The 21439-nt window shown below is 41.3% G+C and overlaps 1 protein-coding gene across 3 annotated transcripts; it reads left to right on the forward strand.

The window, feature by feature from the left end:
* Positions 1-3603: 3603 nt before the first annotated feature.
* On the forward strand, positions 3604-20599 carry CREBL2 (cAMP responsive element binding protein like 2). Of its 3 annotated transcripts, XR_008576707.1 has the most exons (5): positions 3604-3804; positions 14240-14437; positions 15594-15741; positions 19166-19288; positions 19883-20599. XR_008576707.1 is itself a non-coding variant. In XM_054822837.1 (4 exons), the coding sequence occupies exons 1-4, from the start codon at positions 3790-3792 to the stop codon at positions 19885-19887; spliced, it is 366 nt and encodes a 121-aa protein (XP_054678812.1). In that variant the 5' UTR covers positions 3604-3789; the 3' UTR covers positions 19888-20599. The 3 variants fall into 3 exon arrangements, 2 of the variants coding, with proteins under 2 accessions (XP_054678812.1, XP_054678822.1); XM_054822837.1 differs by lacking the exon at positions 19166-19288; XM_054822847.1 differs by lacking the exons at positions 19166-19288; positions 19883-20599 and adding an exon at positions 16478-17646.
* Positions 20600-21439: the final 840 nt, after the last annotated feature.

The raw sequence follows: 21439 nt of genomic DNA on the forward strand, positions 1-21439 counted from the left end.
TGCTCATCTTGTCACAAAGTAGAACATTTAGCAAATATGGGAGCAAACCCTAATCAACATTTAATTATACAGTGTATAACAAGTAGTCACAGATCAGGCTCCCAATGCGCTGTGCTTTGTTCAAACACTGATTAGATTTTAAAGCTTTCAAAGAGCTTGTATTTTAAACAGAATTTTCTTTTAATCATACCAACAAGGTGATCAATCACTGGATTTGTTAGCAGGTGCTGTTCATGTGTTTACCAGAGCTTTAGCATATATGGCTTATTTCTCTAATGTAAAAGAAAAAAATCTGCTTATATTTATCATAGTTTATCATATCACTTTTATCATAGTTATATCAGTGGCAATAAGATATAGAATCTTATGGAAATAAACATTTTTGTCACTCCCCAGTGATATAAATATAAATATAAATGGCAAGTTGTGGGTATTCTCTGTCTCAGTATCGACAGTCTAAAACCTGAATGACAGGGAGTTTCTTTTTGTATTTCCAGAAATGTTTCTTGGGTATCAAATTAAAGGGTATAGGACAATGCAATTTCTTTATTGGTTCTGCAAAAAAAAAAAAGGGATCGAAAGGCAGGCTGTTCTTGCATAATCTTTCCCCACATAGCAAATGAGATAGCATCTCTATTAAAGCAATTGGCATCTTGATACATTTGGAAAGCAAACAAGAAAATATCTTAACTGAATCCTTGTTTTCCCATTTATGAATGACCTGATCTCAAAGGCTCCGAATCTGCAAAGACTCCACAAATGGACAGGGGAGGAATTTCAGCAAAATGCTGTCTTGATACCAACAGGTTGCAAGAGTTATTCTTATCTCAGGTAGGCTTTCAGAGGAACAGATTTCCATTTGCCCAAATTAAAACATTTACAGTTCTAGAAAGAGAGAATAAACACCTCTTTGGGACGTGTTGACATCACTGCAACTAACGAGCACATGGTGCAAAATCACCCAGTGAGTTATATCTCTTTTTTAGTCACATTGACACAAGCCATGATTTTTAAACTATTGCCTGATCACTGAACCCAGTTTATTTATATACCTCAAAGTCTCTCTGAATCTCAGAAGCACAGCCCTTCTTTTAATAAATATAATTCATTTGAGCAGGGAACTGCCGGTAGTTATTGCGTAAGACAATTTGTGACATTGCGTTTAATGCATGGTAGTGTTTCCTTGGTGTGCATCACTATGGTTTAGCAATAAAACCATCAGGATGTCTCAGGGAATCACTTAGGAATGAGCACTTACTCAGAAAAACAGTAACCTGCAGTTAGTGAGGGTGAGTTAGTCTGGTACACAGATCATCTGCCTTTAACCAACAAAGTTTTACTTAAAAATCTTAATTCACTTGTGAGTCTCTGAGGGTCAAAATGTTGACCTGTTAGACAACATGAAAAAAAGAAAAGCCCTGCTGGGTCAGACCATGGGTCCATTTAGTTCAGTATGCTGTCTCTGGGAGTGGCAGGAGGAGACGCTTTTTAAGGAGAATACGTGAACTTGGCCTTTTTCTGTGCTCTGCTCCTCTCATACATCCCCAGTATCCCAAACTGTTAGATTAGGGAAGGTGGAGAATACATCCCTTTAGTACCTCTTTATGAAACACAAATCTGTCTAATCCTTTTTTGAACCTGTTGAAAACTCTGCCTTACAGTGTCCTGTGGCAGTAAACTCCGAGAGCTTGCTATTTGCTCTGTAAAGTACTTTCTTCTAGCTGTTAAAATCAGTTTAAAACATCATAAGCTTGTGCGCTATATATGTGCACATATATAATATTCAATTTCATTTACAACTGCTCTTTCTGACAGACTCCCATTCAATTTGCATGTTTGCATTCATCCAGGAGGACAGCACAGCCATAGCAGAAAAGCAGCTTGCAATGCGTTATCTTCAGTTGTTCTGTGCTAAAATATGGAAGCTCTTAGGTGTTTAGGCAGGGAACTTGTGCTTATGCTGGTCAGAAGGTGAGAGCTCTGCATCTTAAGTGATATAAAGCAGAATGGGTAGTGTAGGGTAATCTAGTGGAAGGAAAAGATGCAGCTGTAACTTTAATTTGCTGGTTAAAAGGATTCTGGCCTTTCTGAATCAGCATCAGGGCTCTGTCTAATCTCCTTCCTCCACTCATGTTGCAACAGAGGGTTGCCTAAGTGAGCTGTGTTGGCTCTTTGCCACTCAATATTTCCCTTCACCAGGGAAACCCCCAAATGGCTTTTAAAGGCAGCTTTATGGCCCCAGGATAGTGCCAAAGGTGGTACGAGGCGCCTCACTGCCTTCTTCAAGAATTTGAAGGCAAAGATGGGGGAGGGGATCACAGGAGACAACCTAGGCAAGCTCATAGCGAGCTATTCCTTCCACTTTATTAGCTGGTGCCTCTTGCTTAACCTACCAATCAGCCTGGCTTTTTTATTATTATTATTTCAGGGGCAGAGTTGCAAGAACTGATTCATCGTTGTTGGACAGGCAGATAGGAAGCAGTGTGCAAACTGCCTTGTCTTTGACAACTGAAAAGCATATAAGGTTATAGAAAAAAAAGCTTCTAAAAGTGCTTTGTCTCTGCCATCCAGAAAGCATATCCCTCCAAGAGGAAGGTCTGTGATTCAGGGGGAAAATCCCATGACAAAGCCTTTAGCCCTAACAATTGCATGTAAGAGAGATTAAGTCATGGGAAATTCTTGTGAATAGAGTTGCATGAATAAAAAGAAACATGCAGCAACATGAAACATGCCTAGCTTCAGGTTTCACTGCGAACTTGAAACACGGACCATGTTTACAGAACTGTTTGCTGCGGCACATGTGTCTTTTGAGCAAGCAGGGGCCTAATTTCAAGGGACCTGGTGGGGGTGGGGGCCACAGCTTGGCTTTGCATCGGAAGCGTTCAGCATTAACCTTTTCTGGTATGTGCCGACACAAAAAGGAGAAGAAACCCAGTATGCTCTGAGGATTACAGGGACTGTGAGTTTAGACTTGGCGCAGCTCGGGATCGCAGGCCCAGGACAGCCCGCGAGCGAGCAGGAAGACTCAGTTCTGGTTTCAGGAACTCGAAGGGCAAAGGCAGGCAAACAATAGCAGAAAAGTTAATTTGTTGGGGTTTTTTGTTTTGTTTTGTTTTTAAGGCTCAAGCCATTACACAGCTGCTCAGCTGGAACCTTAATGGCTCTGTAACAGGCTGCTGCGGGGCAGGGCTGCAGTCAGGCACGCCGGCTAGCTTGGACACGGAGGGCAAGGAGGCGCTGGTGGTGGTCACATCAGTGGCAGGAAAGAATGGGGTTAAAATTAGGGGTCGAGACAGCCTGTGCGAGCGCCAGAGGAGGACTGGCGGGGACAATGACACCCATCGGGCCGGCCGGGCTGCTGTTGCCGCGCCGGCTGGGGCTGAGGAAGGCGGCCGTCTCTTGGGTGAGGGAGGGGAGCAACCCGCCCGCGGGCCTTCTGGGAAATGTAGTTCTCCCGCCCAGCGAGGCGGGGACCAATCGTCGTGCCGCTCCCCGCCTCACCCCAGCGGGGATGTAGTTCCTCCCGCCCTCACCTCGGTAGCGGCTAATGGCGGCGGGGCCGAGCAAGACTACTCTTCCCAGCGTGCACTGCTCCGCCGCCGCACCCCCGTCCTCCCAGCGCGGGGAGGGGCGGGCGGCTGTAAACAAACAGCGCGGCGGGCGATGGCGGTGGCAGTGGGCCGCGCTGGGGGTCTGTGAGTGCCGGTGTCCGCTGGTGCGGGGGCTGGCGGCTCCGGTGCGCTCCCCGTGCGGGGCCTGCGGCGGTGTGGGGCCGGGCCGGCGGCACACATGGATGACAGCAAGGTAAGGGGCTGTGGGGCCTGCACCGGGGCTGGGGCCGGTTTGGAGCCGAGGACAGCCAGTGAGGCGGTGCAGGGAGCCCGGGTAGCCCTCCTGCGCCTGAGCTCGGCGGATCCAAGCTCTAAGCGGCGAGCAAGTGTGTGATGTAAGCCCCCAGAAAGCTTCATAATAATTAATAGGGAACTGCGAGTGAGGGGAGTGCTCCTGCTAAAGGCTTTTGAAGTAAGCTTCTCTGAAATCTCTTGAAGGCCTCTGGTCGCTGCTGGTAGGAAGAGGGGGTTGTTCCCTTCGCTCACCTCGCTTGCTGCCCGCAATGGAGCATAGTGCTTGGATGCTGCTTCTGGCTTTTCCTTAAAGCTCCAGGCATGGGCCAGAAGCTGGATATAGGCCAGTGGTCTGATCTGGTGTGGTGGATCGTGTTCCTTCCTATAGCACACCGAATTTCGGTAAATAGCAACCATGGAAAAATGGTAAGGTAGTAGGGTAGGAGCTTGGGTTGCAACCTTGCAGTGATTCTTCCTGCATCTTCTTATAAGAACAGCACAGTGGCATCCCTGAAAGTACAGGCCTTCCATTTAAGCAGAGGGAACCATCAGAAGATACAGGAGGAATGCCTCCTCTGCCTGCTTGCACTGGGGTGCCCCTAAAGCAGGACCTACAGGGCCTGTGTGAGGACTGAAAGCATAACTGCTGTGTCAAGCGTAACGTGTATCTGAAGTATTTAGACACAGGAAAAAGGAGAAAGTGTGTTACTGTGATTTCAGCCTCTATAGGTGAAATTACTTGGTTAGTTTACAAAACATAACTGTTCAGTGTTTTGCAACTGAAACTCCCAGTTGGGTTTGAGTATTACCTCAGTAGAGTGGTGGTTATGGTACTATCCTGGGTTTTCTGCCGGAGATAGCTTAAGTCCCCAGGAGTGAGCCAGGTGAAACCACACTTGGGGTAGGCTGTGAGGCAGCTGTCTTCTGACTCGTAATAAATTCTGAGCTTGGCTTGAGTATTAAAACAGGTCCTGTGGTAGTCACAGGCCTGTGGTACCTTGTCTGTTCTCAAGCCACCTGGTTTTCTTCCCACTTGAATTTTAGTTAAACAAAATTGCACTGCCTGTGCTGATCCACCTTAATTCGAAGGGGAAAAAATACTTGATGTAATTTCTTAAGGAATAAATCTAAGAAATTTAGAAGTGATCAATAATTTGGCAGTACAGAGGATCCACAGAATGGATCGCAAGTATACGTAAGGTTCATGATGATTTGCCAAATTAACATATATACTATTTGGTTTTATTGAGGCCTTATCTGAAAGCTGCAAAGGAAGGTGGGGGGAATCTGCATCACTGAAGTCAACAAAATGCTCACAACTGTGAGAACTATGTCAAAGTTTATATGATCAGGGAGTAGTCTAGAAGATCCAGAAGATTTCATTCTAGAGGCATATATAGCTCATAAGAATTAGCTGATTTTTATTTCTTTTTACTGTTAAGAACACTTCGTTTCTCCTATATCAGAATTAACTTACTTGTAACAGATAACTTCCAGATTTTTCATTTAAAATACAATTTTTGATCTATTGTTGTATTTTGTGAAGTCCTGTTAATCTGTTTTTTTTTCTGATACATTTTTTTTGATGCATTTACAAAATAAACTAAATCTTTTCATCAAGTCAGTAAGATGAGTCTTTGCTCTTTTTTCCTTTGAATAATTGTTGGGTGTGTTTTTTTCTTCTTCACTCAACATCAGAGTGGAATATTTACTCTTCCTATATTCGGTCTCAAGTACAGTTTTGTAGTATGATGTTTTTATTTAATGCTTACTGCTGAGATGCTTGGGAGAACAATGGCAGTGAAAAAGGGCCTGCCCAGAACTACTGGGTATGGCTGTACCTGAGGAAAAGTTTGAAAATCTTTGTTACCTCATAAGGTTTTTCAGTAGTTAATAACCTTGGGTGATATTGGATCCTCATAACTGCTATTGAAAATAGCTGATACTTGTCAGTAAGTGTCTGCTCCTGTGAAAGGCTTCGCTATAGTTGTTTTGAAGGGCTGTGGTTCCTTTCAGAACAAGTTCATGAGGCTGCAGGTTGCTCTAAGGGTTTCGTGGCTCCGTTTAAGAGATCCCATTTCTCTTGGGAGGCCTCTTCCTGTTGCATGTTGCTTTGTCAGGATGAGGCAAGCACTATTTATATTTCATCCTATAGCCAGTGCGATCTTACAGCTTGGGCCAGCATGTCTTTGAAATCTTCCAAAAGTTCCACTGAGTCACATTTTTCCCCCTTATTGAGGGTTAGCGTGTGGGATTGAAAAGTCTTATCTGTGAATTGAATGAGTGTGACTGTGAAGGGAATTTCCCTGTAAAAAACAAGATAACTCAATTACATGAGTAGTGAAGTAACCATTCTACAAGCGCATCCACCCAAGTTCAGCATTTTCGTTCATCTACATGATATAAAGAATTTAGAATTGGGCTTGCAGGCTGTAATGTTTTCCCTAATTCTTAGTGCACTATAGTTTAGCTGTACCCAGTTTAAGAGCTATCGAAAAACAGTTCATCTTAATGTATTCCTCAAAGTGGGAAGGAAATAGAAAGAAAGGGAGAGGTAGAATGTCTGAATGTCAGATCTAGAAAACTTTCATGTTCCAGTTTTAAAGGATGTTCTTAAATTATACACATAAAAACCCCCAACCAAACCCAAAATATGACCTTCTCTTCTTTCTCCTATAGAGTTGCTCTGAAACTAGGGCTTGCTCAGGTACTGGTTTCACTTCTTGCTGTGGTTTGAGCTACTGGTTTTGTAAGGGAGTTTAGTGATGCAGCTCTTCCTTGGCAATTAATCTCTGTTGAAGTAACACTTAACGTGTATCTGAAGTATTTAGACACAGGAAAAAAGAGAAAGTGTGTTACTGTGATTTCAGCCTCTATAGGTGAAATTACTTGGTTAGTTTACAAAACTACATATATTTTCATTATATGCATTGGGAAGCCAGGGGGTTTGTATTAGGGTAAGAAATATTTTTCACATTTGTCTTAATTGATAAATAACTCTTGTTGGTAACTGTTAAAATACAGTTCTACATAGCTAACTGCAATCTTTTGTATTAATTATTGAAGTTTTTATAGGGTACGCTCTGGCAATACTTATGTGAGTAATTAACTTCTCAGTTTATGGGTAGCAATGAGAAATAAAAAAAAAATTCTTAACACTAGATCACTTTTTTGTTATTCCAGTGAAATTAAAAACAAGCAAACAAAAGCCAAACCAACAACAACAACAAAATTTTGGGGTTGCTCTCTTTTATTACAAATAATCTTGACCTGTAAGGAAAAGATAGCCTGAGTTTTCAAAACGTTTAGATGAAATATATTTTTCTTCAAAGATACGCTTAACTGAGCCAAAATATGAATGAGTAGATTGAGTTTTAAGAAAAAGTGTATTTTGGGGACAAATATTATATTTAAAATGGTATTTTTAAATTTAAAGTAGGATTACTTTTTTATTAATATATAGTGCATCATTCTTAATCTTGGCAGAGGAATGTAATAATTGATTACTTTTTTGAATGGGAATGAAAATTTAGTGAAATGCACTCAACAGCTTTTTCAAATGCCCTGCTAGTTCAAGGCAGCTTTATGTGTTGGATATACAAATTAAGGTAAAAAAGCAGACTTAGGAAAACCTTTTGTTATCCAGTTCTGATGACAATAAAACAGCCCACTCTTCAGATTTTTTTTTTTAAGAGTAGATCTCAGTCTTTTGCACTTGTTTTAATTTCAGGTTAGTTTTTCAACTTTGAACAGACTGGTTCCTGGTTGTTGGCTTTCTTTTGCTTGTAAAGAAATTGCTGCATCCCATAAATGAAGAAGCAAATTCTTTATAGCTGTAAAAGAGGCTGTGGCTGTTGAAAGCTCAGACTGTTTGCTCTCCATCAAGCTGGTCCCAGGGCCTTGGACAAGGACGTTGGTCTTGAGGTGTGACTACTTCTAAATTTCTACAAACTTGTAATGTGTGAAGTGAAATAAAAGCCTTTAGATAGGTAAGGTCAGCATGTTTTCAGGTGTTCAATGAATTTGAAAAAGCAAGCCCTCAGATAAATTGTTCGTATGGTCGTTTATATTTATGGATTGAGCATCTGTCGATGTCTTGCTCTGGGGTTTGTGCATGTTTTCCATTTTGGGGGAGCATTTGGTGTTAGGGCAGGGTAAGGCCACAGCAGAAGGCTGCACAGGAGGAGTTGCGCTGCTTTCCCTACTGCCTAGCTTTGAAACATCAAATACCCAGTTGTGTGTGAGGCAGGGGGAGTTTTGTTCTAAGTCATAAATGGCAAGGATGCAGGCATCCCTTGGCAGGAGTGTGGGAGCAAGTCAGATGTGAAATCTTGTGCTTAAAATAGAGGGTTTGATGGGTCTTCCTTCATGAGATGTCCTCTAGCATGTCTCTGCCTGTGACCCTCACTGTTGTGGGTGACTGAGATCACAAAGACAGGGGCGATCTCTCAGGCGATCCTGGAATCAACTCTGAGGAACGTCAGAGCTCTCAGGAGGGGCTGAAAGCTAGTGTGGAGAGTGAAGCACAGGGTCTGTTTTCATAATAACCTCAGTTGTTAAGGAGGTGGGTCACCATATTTTCACACTTCATCGCTTTTTCACAGTATACAGGTTTGCAAAGTGCTGGAGAATTCTCCCATCTAGGAAGGATCCATCTAGGATCATGTCTGATCATGTCAGGTCTGCTGCTTGCCTGGAAATATAAAACCTAAATAGCTTTAGTTACAATTTGAGATGGGCAATTTCAAATATTCAAATGTTCTAACAAGTTGCTGGTCAGCACTGCTTGGATGATGTGTCTGCTTTCTCACGTTTGCAATGGGTAAGTAAAATGGATGAGCTTAAACCCCATAGAACAACTAGAACAGTTTTATTTCATGTTTGCAGTGGGCTCAAAGGATACACGTAGTAGAGTGTTAGTTGACCATTCCTGTTACCTCTTTTGAGCTTTAACAGAGAGGGGTTTAAAGAAGCGCTTGGATTCTGTTAACATAAACTGTGAGAAGGCATGTGATGTGTTGATGGACATGCTTCCCCTTGTGAGGCTGTATGACCTTCCTGGGGGGAAGAGGAGGAGTCTAAACTGTTGAGCGGTAAGGTGGCATCTGGGTGATTGCTGCAGAGTCTAAATAGCGATTCCTACCCTGAACCGTAACGCTTACCCATCTTGACTTGTGGATGCCTGCACAACACTATGAAAACTTGATGTTTATTCTTACCTTATGCTTTTTAAAAATAGACATTTCAGCAAAGATAGCACAGTTGCGTGAAGAAGACTAAAGATTACATGCTTAGTACATTAATCACTTTGTATGATTAGAGTTTTAGGATTAATTTCTATTGACATCTGCTTAAGACACATAAAGTGCTTGCTCACTAACTAGGATCTTACATATTTGGATCACTATTGGATGCATTTTGTCTGCCAGTGAAAGTTAACTAAATAATCCATGTTAAGCACATAAAATGTCATGCAATGGAGGAATAACCAGCATACTTTCTAGCTGGGTTTTGTACTGCTGCTGTGAATGGTATGCTGTGACTTAGCAGATCAGATAAGTTAATCTTTATTAGACTTGCGACTAACTTCATTTGATTGTTGATTTTTGAGAAAATGTTTGCAAGTGTGAATAGGTTCTTTCCCCCTCTACTGTAATGCAGTGCTCAGGTTTGTTTTTATTTCTTGCTAATAATTTGGATAGTTTTTTATAAATTCTGTAGTTGATCATCATCTCCGTGCTAAGTTAGATTCTGCAGCCCTATACCTTCAGCCACTAACACAAACAAGAGTTGTCTTAAGATGATTTCCTGAGCTGGATCTCAAGTACTGGCACTTAAGAGCTATTTGTTTACCTGTGAATGAACTGAGAGCTGCTGGAAAATATTGAACTGGTCAACATGATCAACACTGCTCATCAGCAGTGCTGAACATGCTTCGGATAGCATTGTTTTAATCTGCCAAATTGTCCAAAACCTGCAGATGTCATGGTGAGGCCAGCTTTATCACGATTTTCTATCCGAATGGCTCACTTCTTCGGAGGCATGAATTCTACTAGCCACATCTTATATCTATCTATCTATCCGTCGCCTTCCAAAGGAGGACCTCATTATCATCCAGTCTGGCAGTGCTTCTGTAGAGATCTGCTGAACCCCTTCTGGGGTGTGTGTAAATAAAAAAAATCCAGAAATCTGAGGGTTTTTTCTATATCAGGGCAAGTAATGGAAGCTATTTCCAATTCCAAGTCAAATACTTTTGTACCTGAACACTGATGCCAGGCAAGAATGATGTTGTGATCCAAGTACAGTATTAAAAAGGGAGGGAGTTATGTTTTCCTACCTTCTGAAGTCTGAGTGATCTGAAATAGGAGCTTGGTCAGATTTCTGACAAATGCATGTCATTATTAATATTTCTATGACCAATTTTATGATTAATATTTTTCTGGGTCTTGATTACATATGACCCCCTGAAAAAAACCCAAATCCCTGCTGCTGAATGCTCATAGATCCCATCCCTTTATAAACCCTGGAGGAATACAAAGAGAGCAAAAAATGTTTGCTTGCTTGTTGTTTTCTTGGTCTGCTGCCATGTTCAACGTCAGCTAGCACTTCTGCTTTGTCTTCTTTCTGTCACATCAGCATAGCAACTGAGTAGGCAAACATGACTAGAAGCCAGGGAGATATAGTAATGTGGGATGATGGCAAAGGCTTTATCAGGTCTTTTTTTCCCCAGCGGGGTTGCTTAAGGTTACAGCAGGAGCTTTTAAATACTGGTGAGGAAAAACTGTTAAAGATGCAGGATTTGATTAAATCACTTACCACCAAGCTACACAGGATGATGCCTAATTGTATGGTGAACTCCAGTTCAGGAGTCACAAAGACACTATGAGTCTTTGGGGTGGTGTGAAGACAGGTTATTAGGGTCTTGCTGCTTAAAGTCAGAGTTAAGAGGGAAGGAAGCTTTCCATTATTTCCATAGTCCTGGTGGTTAGAGCATTGGCAAGCAATGACCCAAGAGGTACAAGCCTTTTTCCTCCCATAAAAGAGCTTGTGTGCAGGGCTGCTGCAGTGGTAAAAGATCTTGGGGGAAGAGAGAGCAATTAGTACACCTATCTGTAGAAAACTCTCGAGTGACTAAAGGGAAAGCAGTTAACTGATAACTGTGGATCCAGGATGCATTTGCAATGCGCAAAGCAGTCTACACCATCGTCTAATTTCCTTGCAGACTATGAAGTGCCTTTAACAGTTTTATGTTCACATCTCTAGATCTGTGTATAAAAACATGCCTTTAAACTCCATTTGTACAAGCTCACTTGATATTGTACTCATGTAAAGATCCGCTCTCCCTTGCCCTTTGTATGTTTTCTGTGTTGATGTCACCCCCTACCTTAAAAAAGGCACCAGCTACACATAAACATACGAAAGATGCTTTAAAATAACAGGTCCTTAAAAAGCAATTATTTTGTGAGATTGTGGTGTTGGATGGATTTAAGTGATGTGAAGCCGTGCTGCTTGAGAGTGCTTTTCATTGCTGGTGCCTGCCCAAGATGCTGGCTGTGGAAGGGTTGAGTGCTATTTCCAAATGGCTTTAACTTGCAGCTTGTGAGAAACAGCGTGGTAGCAACTAGTCACCTGTCTGACATTCTGATGAAAGGGCATGGCTGTGACGTGCTCCTGCGCAGGACTAAGACTTGAGTTGTTGTTATTTTGTTCATGCAGCAGTATGCGGTGTGCTGTGACTCTGACCTTAAGTGCTAGCCCACTCTTCTAGAGGGTCAGAACTCAGAGCGGCAAAGGTTTTTTTAAGAGAGCTGGAGTGTATGTCTTTACAAGACCTTATCTAGCTCTTGAATTCAGAGATTTACTTTTAACTACCTTGCATTGGCACAGAAAAGCCTCAGGCGCTAAAAGCCTTTGAGAACTGAAGTACTTTGGCTGTAGTCTATAATGTAATATCCAAAAATCTTTCAAGTGCAAGTAATAATGGATAGCAAATTGTGAGTGCCTACAGACCCTCCTGGGAAGGCTATGTGTATTTCTAACTCCTGCTTAGCCAGGAGTATAAATCACACTACGCACAAATATGAGCATGGTTCCCTGAGAGGATGGAGCTGTACTTGTCACGCCCAAAAGGGGACAGTTGCTTTCCTTTCCTTAGAGCTTCTTTCCTCCTTAGCTATGGCTGGTTAGTTTTATAGTGCTTTGGTGAATATAGCATCTGAACTAGAAGATCATAAGGAGAGTACCTTGGTAGAGTGAATGAATTATTCAAACTGTATTTAGCAGTTCAAATGTAAAAGAGACTGATTTTTTGTCCTTTGCTTTTCTGAATGTATTATGTTTGTTTCATTATCACTAGATGGCCATTAAGTACTTTCTTTTCCTCCATTTGCTTATGATAGGCAGCTACTCCTGAATAAATTAGGAGACGCAATATAGAGAGGGTAGGATTATGTTGGCATGTGATTGTTGACTCACTTTCCAAAGAAAGAATAGGCTCAATTGTACAATCCTTTATTTCCTTCATTCTAGCACATCAGTTCACTATGTTATTGTTTTTATTGCAGCCTGCTAAGTTTGTAGAACAAGTGGCTTCTTTGAATGTCAAAGCTGACTTATTTTGTAGCATCAGACAGTAAAAAGTGCCTTTTTTTATTATGAACTCTGATATTTTGAACACTGCCTATTAGAGAAAGTACTGTCTATACACAGTATGGTGAAACACTAAGCCAGCAGTGAAATTCTTGTATGTAGGTGTGTGTTAGGTGTGTTTCTCCACACCCCCTCCATTCAAACAGTGTGGTCAGAATGCAAATAAAGAGAAATCCTTGCTTTAGAGGGGAGGTAGGGTGTATGGCTGATGCAATGCTTATGGGGCGATGCTATCTGATGACCACTGTACTGAATTTCAGACCATATTTAAGACTTTCACGTGCCATGCTCTCATGTTAAGAGTAAAATATTTGGGTGGGGAAGCATAGAGTAAACATTGAGGAAACTATTCCCTTCTTTTGTATTTGTAGCAAGAGGAGCTTTCTGACCTGTAAAAAAGAAACCACAAAGAAGGGAAAATGATTGCAAAACCTGCAGTATGTAAGACAAGAAAGTAGGGGTTGCAGTTCTGCAAGGGACATCTAAAACAGGTGCTGGGAGAGTTGAACATTGGTGTAGGTTGCATGAGGAGGTGTGAGAAGACAGTTTTCCAGGCTGTGTAGTATTGTTTTGAAGGTAAACGTGGCCAGAGTGGTTAGGTACAACCAGGATAGAGGCAGCAGAGGTAGGACTCAGTGTTACCAAGTTCCCTGTTTAATGAGAATCTTCAGAAGATTTCTGTGAAAGAAATCAGGACTGAGGAAGCTCAGATGGCTAGTGAGTAATTCTGACAAGTTTCATCTTTTGAGTAGGCTGAAACTATGGTCATTTTATTGCAGCAAAACTAAGTTTTGGATTATATTGATATAAATAAATATTTTTTTTCTTTCAAATTAAAGTGTTAAACTGCATAGAACTTGCCAAGTCTAGAAACACTATATTGGGGCAGGAGTTGTTGGTAATAATGAAACAGTTCTGCTACGAATGTGACTGATGGTCTCTGTCTCCTATGTGTCCCAGATATCCTCCTAGATATCTGGAGTAGTGTGTCCAGTTCTGGGCTCCCCAGTACAAGAGAGAAATGGAGCTGCTGGAGAGAGTCCAGCAAAGGGCCACTAAGATGATGAATGAGCACCTCCCCTGTGAGGAAAGGCTAAGAGGACTGGGACTGTCTAGTCTGGAGAAGAGAAGACTCAGGGGACCTCATCAGTGTGTACAGATACCTGAAGTGGAAGGTGCAAAGAGGACAGAGCCAGGCTGTCTTCAGTGGTACCCAGTGCCAGGACCAGAGGCAGTGGGCACAAACTGAAACACAGGAGGGTTTCTCTGAACGTCAGGAAACATTTTTTTACTGTGAGGGTGACTGAGCACTGACACAAGTTGCCCAGAGAGGAGGTGGGGTCTCTTTTCTTGGAGATATTCAAAAGCCATCTGGACGTGGTTGTGCGCAACTGGCTCTAGGTGGCCCTGCCTGAGCAGGGGGGATTGGACCAGATGACTTCCAGAGGTCCCTTGCAACCTCAACTGTTCTGTGATGTTGTTCCTCCAAATCAGATTAGTAGCATTTACAATAGGACTGCTTAAGCACTGACTTCATATTGAAGTCATATCCCTCCCTTTTGTTTTTGATGCTGTCACTGAAGACTTCATATGTCATCCCCCTAAACAAGCTACATCTTTCCTCTTGCTCAGAATCAGTGAAAGTATATGCAAAATTTTCTACTTGAGACACCTAGTAGGCAAAATGACATGGCTCCAGCATTCCCTCTGCAGAACAGGATCTTTAATGTACCCTTCCTTTCCAGGTGGTTGGAGGCAAGGTAAAGAAACCAGGCAAGCGAGGTCGTAAACCAGCCAAAATAGACTTGAAGGCAAAGCTTGAAAGAAGTCGTCAGAGTGCAAGAGAGTGCAGAGCCAGGAAGAAGCTGAGGTACCAGTACCTGGAAGAGCTGGTTTCAAGCAGAGAGCGAGCCATCTGTGCTCTCAGAGAAGAGCTTGAAATGGTAAGAAACGATCATTTAACCCAACGCTCAGTATTATTTGGGACCTGCCCTCATGGACATTTGTTCTTGAAATCACTGTGACTGAGAGTGGGATTTGGCTAGTCATAAGGTATCAAAACATCAGTAACAGATGCACTCAGCTGTTTGCTGATTTTGCATGTTGAATATGAACCTCGTGTCACAAGTTATCTACTGGTTTTGAACTGGAAGCAAGCAAATAAACAGCCATTACATATGAGTCTGTTGTTTTTGAAATGTTTGTTTTGGAAAACCTTTGACAGAGGTAGAAAGAGGTAGAGGTTGGGAAGAGATGCATTAAAATATGAAGGGGGGCATATATCCAAAGCGTGTCATTGCTTCCCACAGACCTTAGTCTCTGTTGGGGAGGTTGATTCTTGCAAGATAGTCTCTGCGTTTACATGTGTAGATGGTTGCACAGCTGTCCTGTGTTTACAGCATGTATAAGGCGGGTGTCTTGGCCAAATAAGCTGCGTTACCCGACGAGAGTGTTTCATCTGAAATAGAGACTCAGCTCCTCAGTGATATTGAGATACCATTGAAATTTCACTGGAGCTGAGGATATTTCCTTGACCTTGCATTAGGTTTGTTTGAATAGGCAGGGCTAATCACCACAAGTGAATAGGGCTAGGATCGGGTGGAAAGTCAGCCAACTGACCACAGGTTTTTCAGTGTTATTCACAATTTGCCAATGAAGAATTTAAGATGAAGGAACTAGGAGTAAGGCACACGTGCTGTAACTGTGCCTTGCACAATCAGAAAGGACCTCTTAATAGTCAATCAGCCCCAGAATCATGTGAAATATTTGGTTTTAATAGGCCATGAACTGGAACGGTATTCTGGCGTGCCAGCAGCAAGAAAATGCACAAAGTGTTCCATGTTGTTTAATAATTAAAGTATTGTGTCTAGTACTGCCACTGAGTAGCAGTTTATTGACTGAAACAGGATTTACTGAAGCCAGGTATGCAACCATGGACACGTGCTTAGCTCGTTAGTGCTCTGCTTTTTTGTGAGAGGCTTCAGCCCAGTAAATTCAAACCGTAAATGAATATACCGGAAGGTAAAGATTACAGCTCTGTTTTGTCTGCTAATGTGATCCTGGCAGTTTGCTAATGCCTAATGTGTTTGCATATTTCAGTACAAGCAGTGGTGCATGGCGATGGACCAAGGGAAAATCCCCTCTGAAATAAAAGCCCTGCTAACTGGAGAGGAGCAGGGCAAAGCACAGCAGAACTCAACCAAACTTGCCAAGGCTGGGAAGACAGAAGCAAACTGCAGCAATCCCTGTAAGTATCCAGCCTATGATTAATTCCTATTTTGTTACATCTTTTGTGGTGTAGGAGGATGGCTGTGGTGTAGGAAGAAACATAAGGATGTGCTTTTGGGCACAAATAGTTGATTGAAGCAAAGAGCTTAGTGGGTGGTACAAAGACTCTGTGTAATGTTTACATGGACAACATAGAAATTACACTAGCTAGGAAGCTGGGCAGTTATTTTAAAAGAAGACTCAATCTTTGTGTTTCACCAAGGCCTGTAGAGACCTGTCAAGAGCCGAGACCTTAATCTTTTACAGCATTTTCTGTTTTCCTAATGCAAAGTAAATGGAGCACATAAAACATAATTGAATTTTAAAAACTCCATCAAGAAAACATTATTCTAGCTGCAAGCATTGAAAAGGGAGAAATGCCGGACTTGGAATTTCCTATGGAGTCTTCTTTCTGCCTCATTTGTGCTTGTCCAGGGAATGAAATATGGTTCTTCTGGGGATTGAAAGGTGAAGAGATCATGTGATATAAAGTCATATTCCTGATATGTATGTGCAAAGGAACAGAGTTAAGGTGTAGCACAGGCAATTTTATATCTTGCATCTTCTGATTTTGTAATAGTTCATGCTACAGGTTAAATTACATTTTACTGTAAATTAAAAAAATAAAGGAAGTCCTGGAATTATGTTTTTAAGAAACAATGTGAAAACCACATTTGTAACTGTAACAATCTACCCCCATGGTGCATCATCCACAGGAGGCCAATGCAGAAGCTTCCACACTGCAGCAGAGATAGCTTGGTAGCTAGCAGAAGAATGCTGTTGTCAGAGAAGTGGATGCATTCCCCGGGTGCAGGGGGAAGGATCCCAGTCTGCTGTTTTCTCTTTGCTCCTCCCCACATGAAACTCTTTGATTGTGGTGTTCCTAAACCTGCATGGAGTGAGGCTTTTGGGGTAATAGGTGTAAGGTAATTTGTGTAAGTGGAGCCTTATTCTTCCTTTCTCTACACACCTTCCCCAAATACAGCTATGGCAGCTTTTGGGCATTCCCAATAAGAGATGGGGGCTACTTTTGTGTCAGAGCCCAGAATTACACTGGCTTTGTGGTCAGAAGTTACATGGTTAGTAACCGTTGTGGGAGTCTGTAAAATAAAAGCAAGAGGAGGATCTGGTAACAGTTTTGCTAAAGCCAAATGGAGTACTGTAGGTTGAGGAGAAGGAACTGGATCAAAAGCTTTCAGTAAGAAGGTTTATAGTAGCGTAATTTGTAACCTAAATAAAGATGTTGCTTTCAGCATCCTTTTATAATGCAGCATGTCTTTTATGTTATCGGGGCTCTTCAAGAGAGGTATTAGATATCTTCCCTGCTTCTGCCTATACTTCTTTTGCAGGAGGTATTTTTCTCCCCCTGCTTCTGGTAAGATAGTCAAAGCATCTCCCTCTACCCTGCTTCCAGCAGTGGACAACTGCCATCTCCTCCCACCTATCATGCCCTGCCCTCTTTTTGTATCTACCTATACTTTGGGCCCTAGTATCTTTCTAGCCTGCAACTTAATATAAATTCTGCTGTGCTATCCTGGCTTCCCAGAAAAAGGTAATGCCAAAAACTGGTTGCAAGGAAAACAAGTTGCATAAATTTGGTCTTGCAATAAGAGAGGCAATGGCAAACATTTTGTGGGTTGATTTACTCATCCAAGATATTGGCCACTTTCCTTAGACTGCTCTTTCTCCTGTGTATGCTTTTTGCATGTATATGGTACAAAGTGGAGAGTGGAGCTCTCAAGATTTTCAGTGGGGGCTTTGCTTACTTATTTTCTGTTTTGTTTGTGACAATGTCTTTCTTTGTATTATATGCAATGCATGGAACATTTTTTTTAATCTTATGTTTTCTTCTTTGTTTCATAGAATAAATATTATATGGAATGACTTTGCTAGACTGAATGTTGCTTTCTTTTTATTGAACTAATTGGGTCTGTTTAGCATTATCTCAATTCAGGATTAGTCAAAAGCACTGACAGTAATAAGTGCCATATTTCAGTGTACAGCACAGTTGTTCTCAGAATTCCATTCTAAGCGTTCATATACTAATCCTTAAGGCATGGTTTTAAGCTTATTCTCTAGACCTTCCACACATGTACTTCGCATTGCTAGAAATGTTGCATAGCCATGGAAGACACTTATGAAAGGTTAAGTAACACTGAAGCAGAGATGGGGAGGACATGAGGGTTCCCCTGCCCCGTATTTTAAGCTCTGAACTGCAGTTTGTCCTGAAAGATAGCAACAAAGCTAACCTGTAAGTTTTGGAGGTTTTGTTTATGTTGAATGCTTGCCTGTCCTTTTTCTGGGTTCTCTGGAGGGGAAAAAAAAGCTTAGGCCAGATGTCCAGAACTATACTCTCTGAACCTTGAAGTTGGATTTTGTATCATGATCATGCCAGAAGTGTAATACATTATTTTTGGTTAAAATTAGACTTAGACAGTGCCTCTAGTTTCAAAGGTAAACTATATGTTGTAATTAAACATGTATTTCAAAGGTTATGTGTATACTTATGTGTCTTTCTGAATCAGGGAGGTAGAAAACATGCAGAGGAGTTACGGTATGCATGACCAGAACAGCTCCACTCTGCACTAGGTTATGTGACAAATGCAGATCTGATCTCACTAGAAATACCCCACTCGCTCTCTTCCCTCCCACTCTTTTGTTTCATTTTCTGTGATACCAAACAAGAAACTTCTCGGGAGTTGAGTTTTCTTTTATGGAGGATATTAGGAGTTGGAATTTCTCATTGTGATGAGCAATAGTTTTCATCTGTTCTGCATCACAGTGGCTCCTGCTTCCTGGCTTAGCCAGTAGTTGGCATTACAGGATTGTGTTTGGCAAGCCTGGGCCCAGCTCTGTGGCACAAACAGCAGCATCTGTGTTCTAACAGGGTTTTTTCGTGCTTCATGCAGATGGGACAGGAAGGATGTTACAGCATCCGTCATCTTAAACTGTGTCCATCTTTGTTTTGCAAACCAAAATAAGTGTGACACAGAGTTAGAGGCTCTAACTGCAACCTTCCAAACTGCTCTAGGTGCTGTAGTTCATTACAAAATGCAGGATTCCCAGCAACAGTCATTAATTAGGTAAAGTTCTGTGGCTTCAATCACGTGGCAGATTTTGCTATGTTATAAATGTTCTGGGCTTAGGTGGATCTCCGGGAATCCTTTCTATTGGAGTTTGAAGTTCAGCAGTTGCCCTTGGAAACGAACAAAGATTTGTGGTACATGCTTATTTGGCACTCTAATGGTTACAGTCTTCATTCACATTGAGGTGGCTCCTAGAAGTGATACAACCAGGTCCTCTGACTAGGAGTCTTGTATAGCGCCCTAAGTAATGGAGGATGGCTTAGTCTTACCCTCTCTTTGTGTAAAATGGGTACAGCCTTCCACCCATTTCTCCTGCAGTGAGTGTATGCAGCTGGTTCTCTCTCACAAACATTGAAGAAAGGAAATAAGCCTGGAAATGCTTCATTTTCCTGCTTGCCATGGAAATCTAATGGTCAGCTAGAACCATTTGCCCAGCAAAAGGTGGGTATCTCTTGGAAACTATCCATGGTCTTCAAAAAAAAAAATGCTGTCTGTAGTGGTTGGTGCTTATAACAATGCTAGGACACTGTTACAATAAGGTGTAGTAAGATGGAACTCGATGCTGATGGAGTAAGCACTGTGTGGTTGCACTAATCCTGTTGGAGAATTTAACCCAAGGGTTTACTAGGTAGTGAAAACTTGATTTAAAAAAAAAAATAATGTAATAAGTCTTGTCTTTTTAACCCCAAATATATGAAACAGATACATTTGATAGACTTGTCACTTAACTGAGAATGTTTTGTAATTATATGTGTGTGTAAATAAATAAATAAATCATGGTCTGCTTTCATAATCTGATAATAAATGTTTGCCAAAGAACCTGCATGCTATTAAGTGCTTTTCAAAATCCTATTATAGCTTATATCAAGGGTATTTGGTTGTGGGGTTTTTTATGTATTAGATACATTTCAAAAAGCTTTTCTCTTTCCCGACAGCTGAAACCATGACGAGGTTTGGGAGAGTGCCTGTAACTGACTTGTTTTTCGTTTTGTTTTTTTTTTTTTTTTTTTTTTTTTTTCCCCTTTTACTTTTTAGGGTGAAGATTAATCTACATCAATAGTTAATCTAGTTCTTCGTGGCATCCCATGAAGAGATGGAGGAGATTTGGCATCATAGTTCCATTTGCTTTCCAAGAAATATAATCTCTATAAGTAGCTATAAAATTACTGTTAATAAAAGGACCGAATGTGGACCAAATGTTTGAGACTAGTCTAAAAATGTAGAGGAATCAAGAGGAAAAGCTGAAATAAGAACTCTAGTCCTTCTCATTAATACTTAAGAGTTACAGCATGAGTGACAGAGGATCCGCTGATGTAGACATCCCTGCAGTAGGTAAGGAAGGCAAAACACCAGCTTGTGAGTGTCCTGCTGTTAGTGCCACTGAGCGTTAATTTCTCTATAAGTTTTGTCAATAACTGAATTTCTTGTATGACTCTGTTGTGGATTTGTATGAGAAAACAGAAGCTTCTAATCCACAGTAAAATCAGAGGTATCCCATACTGAATAGTGCATCAACTGATGCTGTATTTATTGAATGTACAGATTTCTATATGTAGACAGAGAAGCAGAATTTGTAGTGTCAGTTATAGCCATTGCCTTAAGCAACTTCTGCAAAGGCTGTTGCTTGATATTATTTATACCATTATTTGTATTTTCTTTATCTTACTTTAAATTGTGACTAGAAAATGCTGTTATTGTTCAGCTAATGATTTTCAGCAACACTCCATTAAAAAAAAAATCAAAAAACCTAAACAACTGACTTTTGGTTTCTTTTGTTCTTCCATAAAAAGCACTTGGGAGGCAGAAGTTTTGCTTCCATAACTAGTGCAAGATTAGCCCTGCTTTTTTGTGTGTCTGCCTGTAACTCACAACTGGTTTAATCAACACTACTAAGAGTAACTGCTCCTTCAAGCAATTCTTATGTATGATCTATGTATATTAGGGTGGGTAATGGTGACATTCATAAATATACTGCCACTGATAGGTATTCTGATGATGAAATAAATTTGTTAGTATAAGACTACAAGTGGATTATAAAATGTGTGTTTTCATGAGACGGGGTGTTCAATGTGAATAGAAATGGCTTGCTGTAAAAGGTGAGTTTTTCCATACCTTCTTTCTTATGGCAACTTTCAAAATACATTTTTGTCAAGTTATACAGTGCTGGTGACAGCAATGCTGCATATTCTTGTGGTAGAGCATACCAGCAGTGTCCTCCAACTTCACCATGTCCTTATGTGGCATGCTGCAAATGCTTGCTGATGCAAGAGCAATTCTTTCCTACTCCCTATCAAACATAGATCCGGCTGTGTTGCTAGGTCAGTGTTTTCTGTTTTGCATTTCTAGGCTTTTTCTTTCTTCTCCCCTAAGCAGTACTTTGACATCTCCCACTCTTCAGTATGCATTCCTTTTTCCCTACAGGAAAAAAAAGTAGTCTTTGAATCTCGTTTCTTCCCTAAGTGGTCTGGCAGCTATTTTCAAAAGCCGTCAAGGGTTCCTTTTCCAGAGGACCATGTAAAAACATGAGTTTGCTGTTTCTCTTTCCCTCTGCACACATGCTGTACCACACCCACCAACTCACACAGAATACCC

Source organism: Grus americana, chromosome 1 (genome assembly GCF_028858705.1).
Source record: "Grus americana isolate bGruAme1 chromosome 1, bGruAme1.mat, whole genome shotgun sequence".
Taxonomy (NCBI): Eukaryota; Metazoa; Chordata; class Aves; order Gruiformes; family Gruidae; genus Grus; species Grus americana.

Bases quoted from the DNA above. Each gene is read 5' to 3' on its own strand.
- CREBL2 (XM_054822837.1), top strand. The intron at 14,438-15,593 runs GTAAGAAACGAT...TGCATATTTCAG, and splicing joins TCAGAGAAGAGCTTGAAATG to TACAAGCAGTGGTGCATGGC.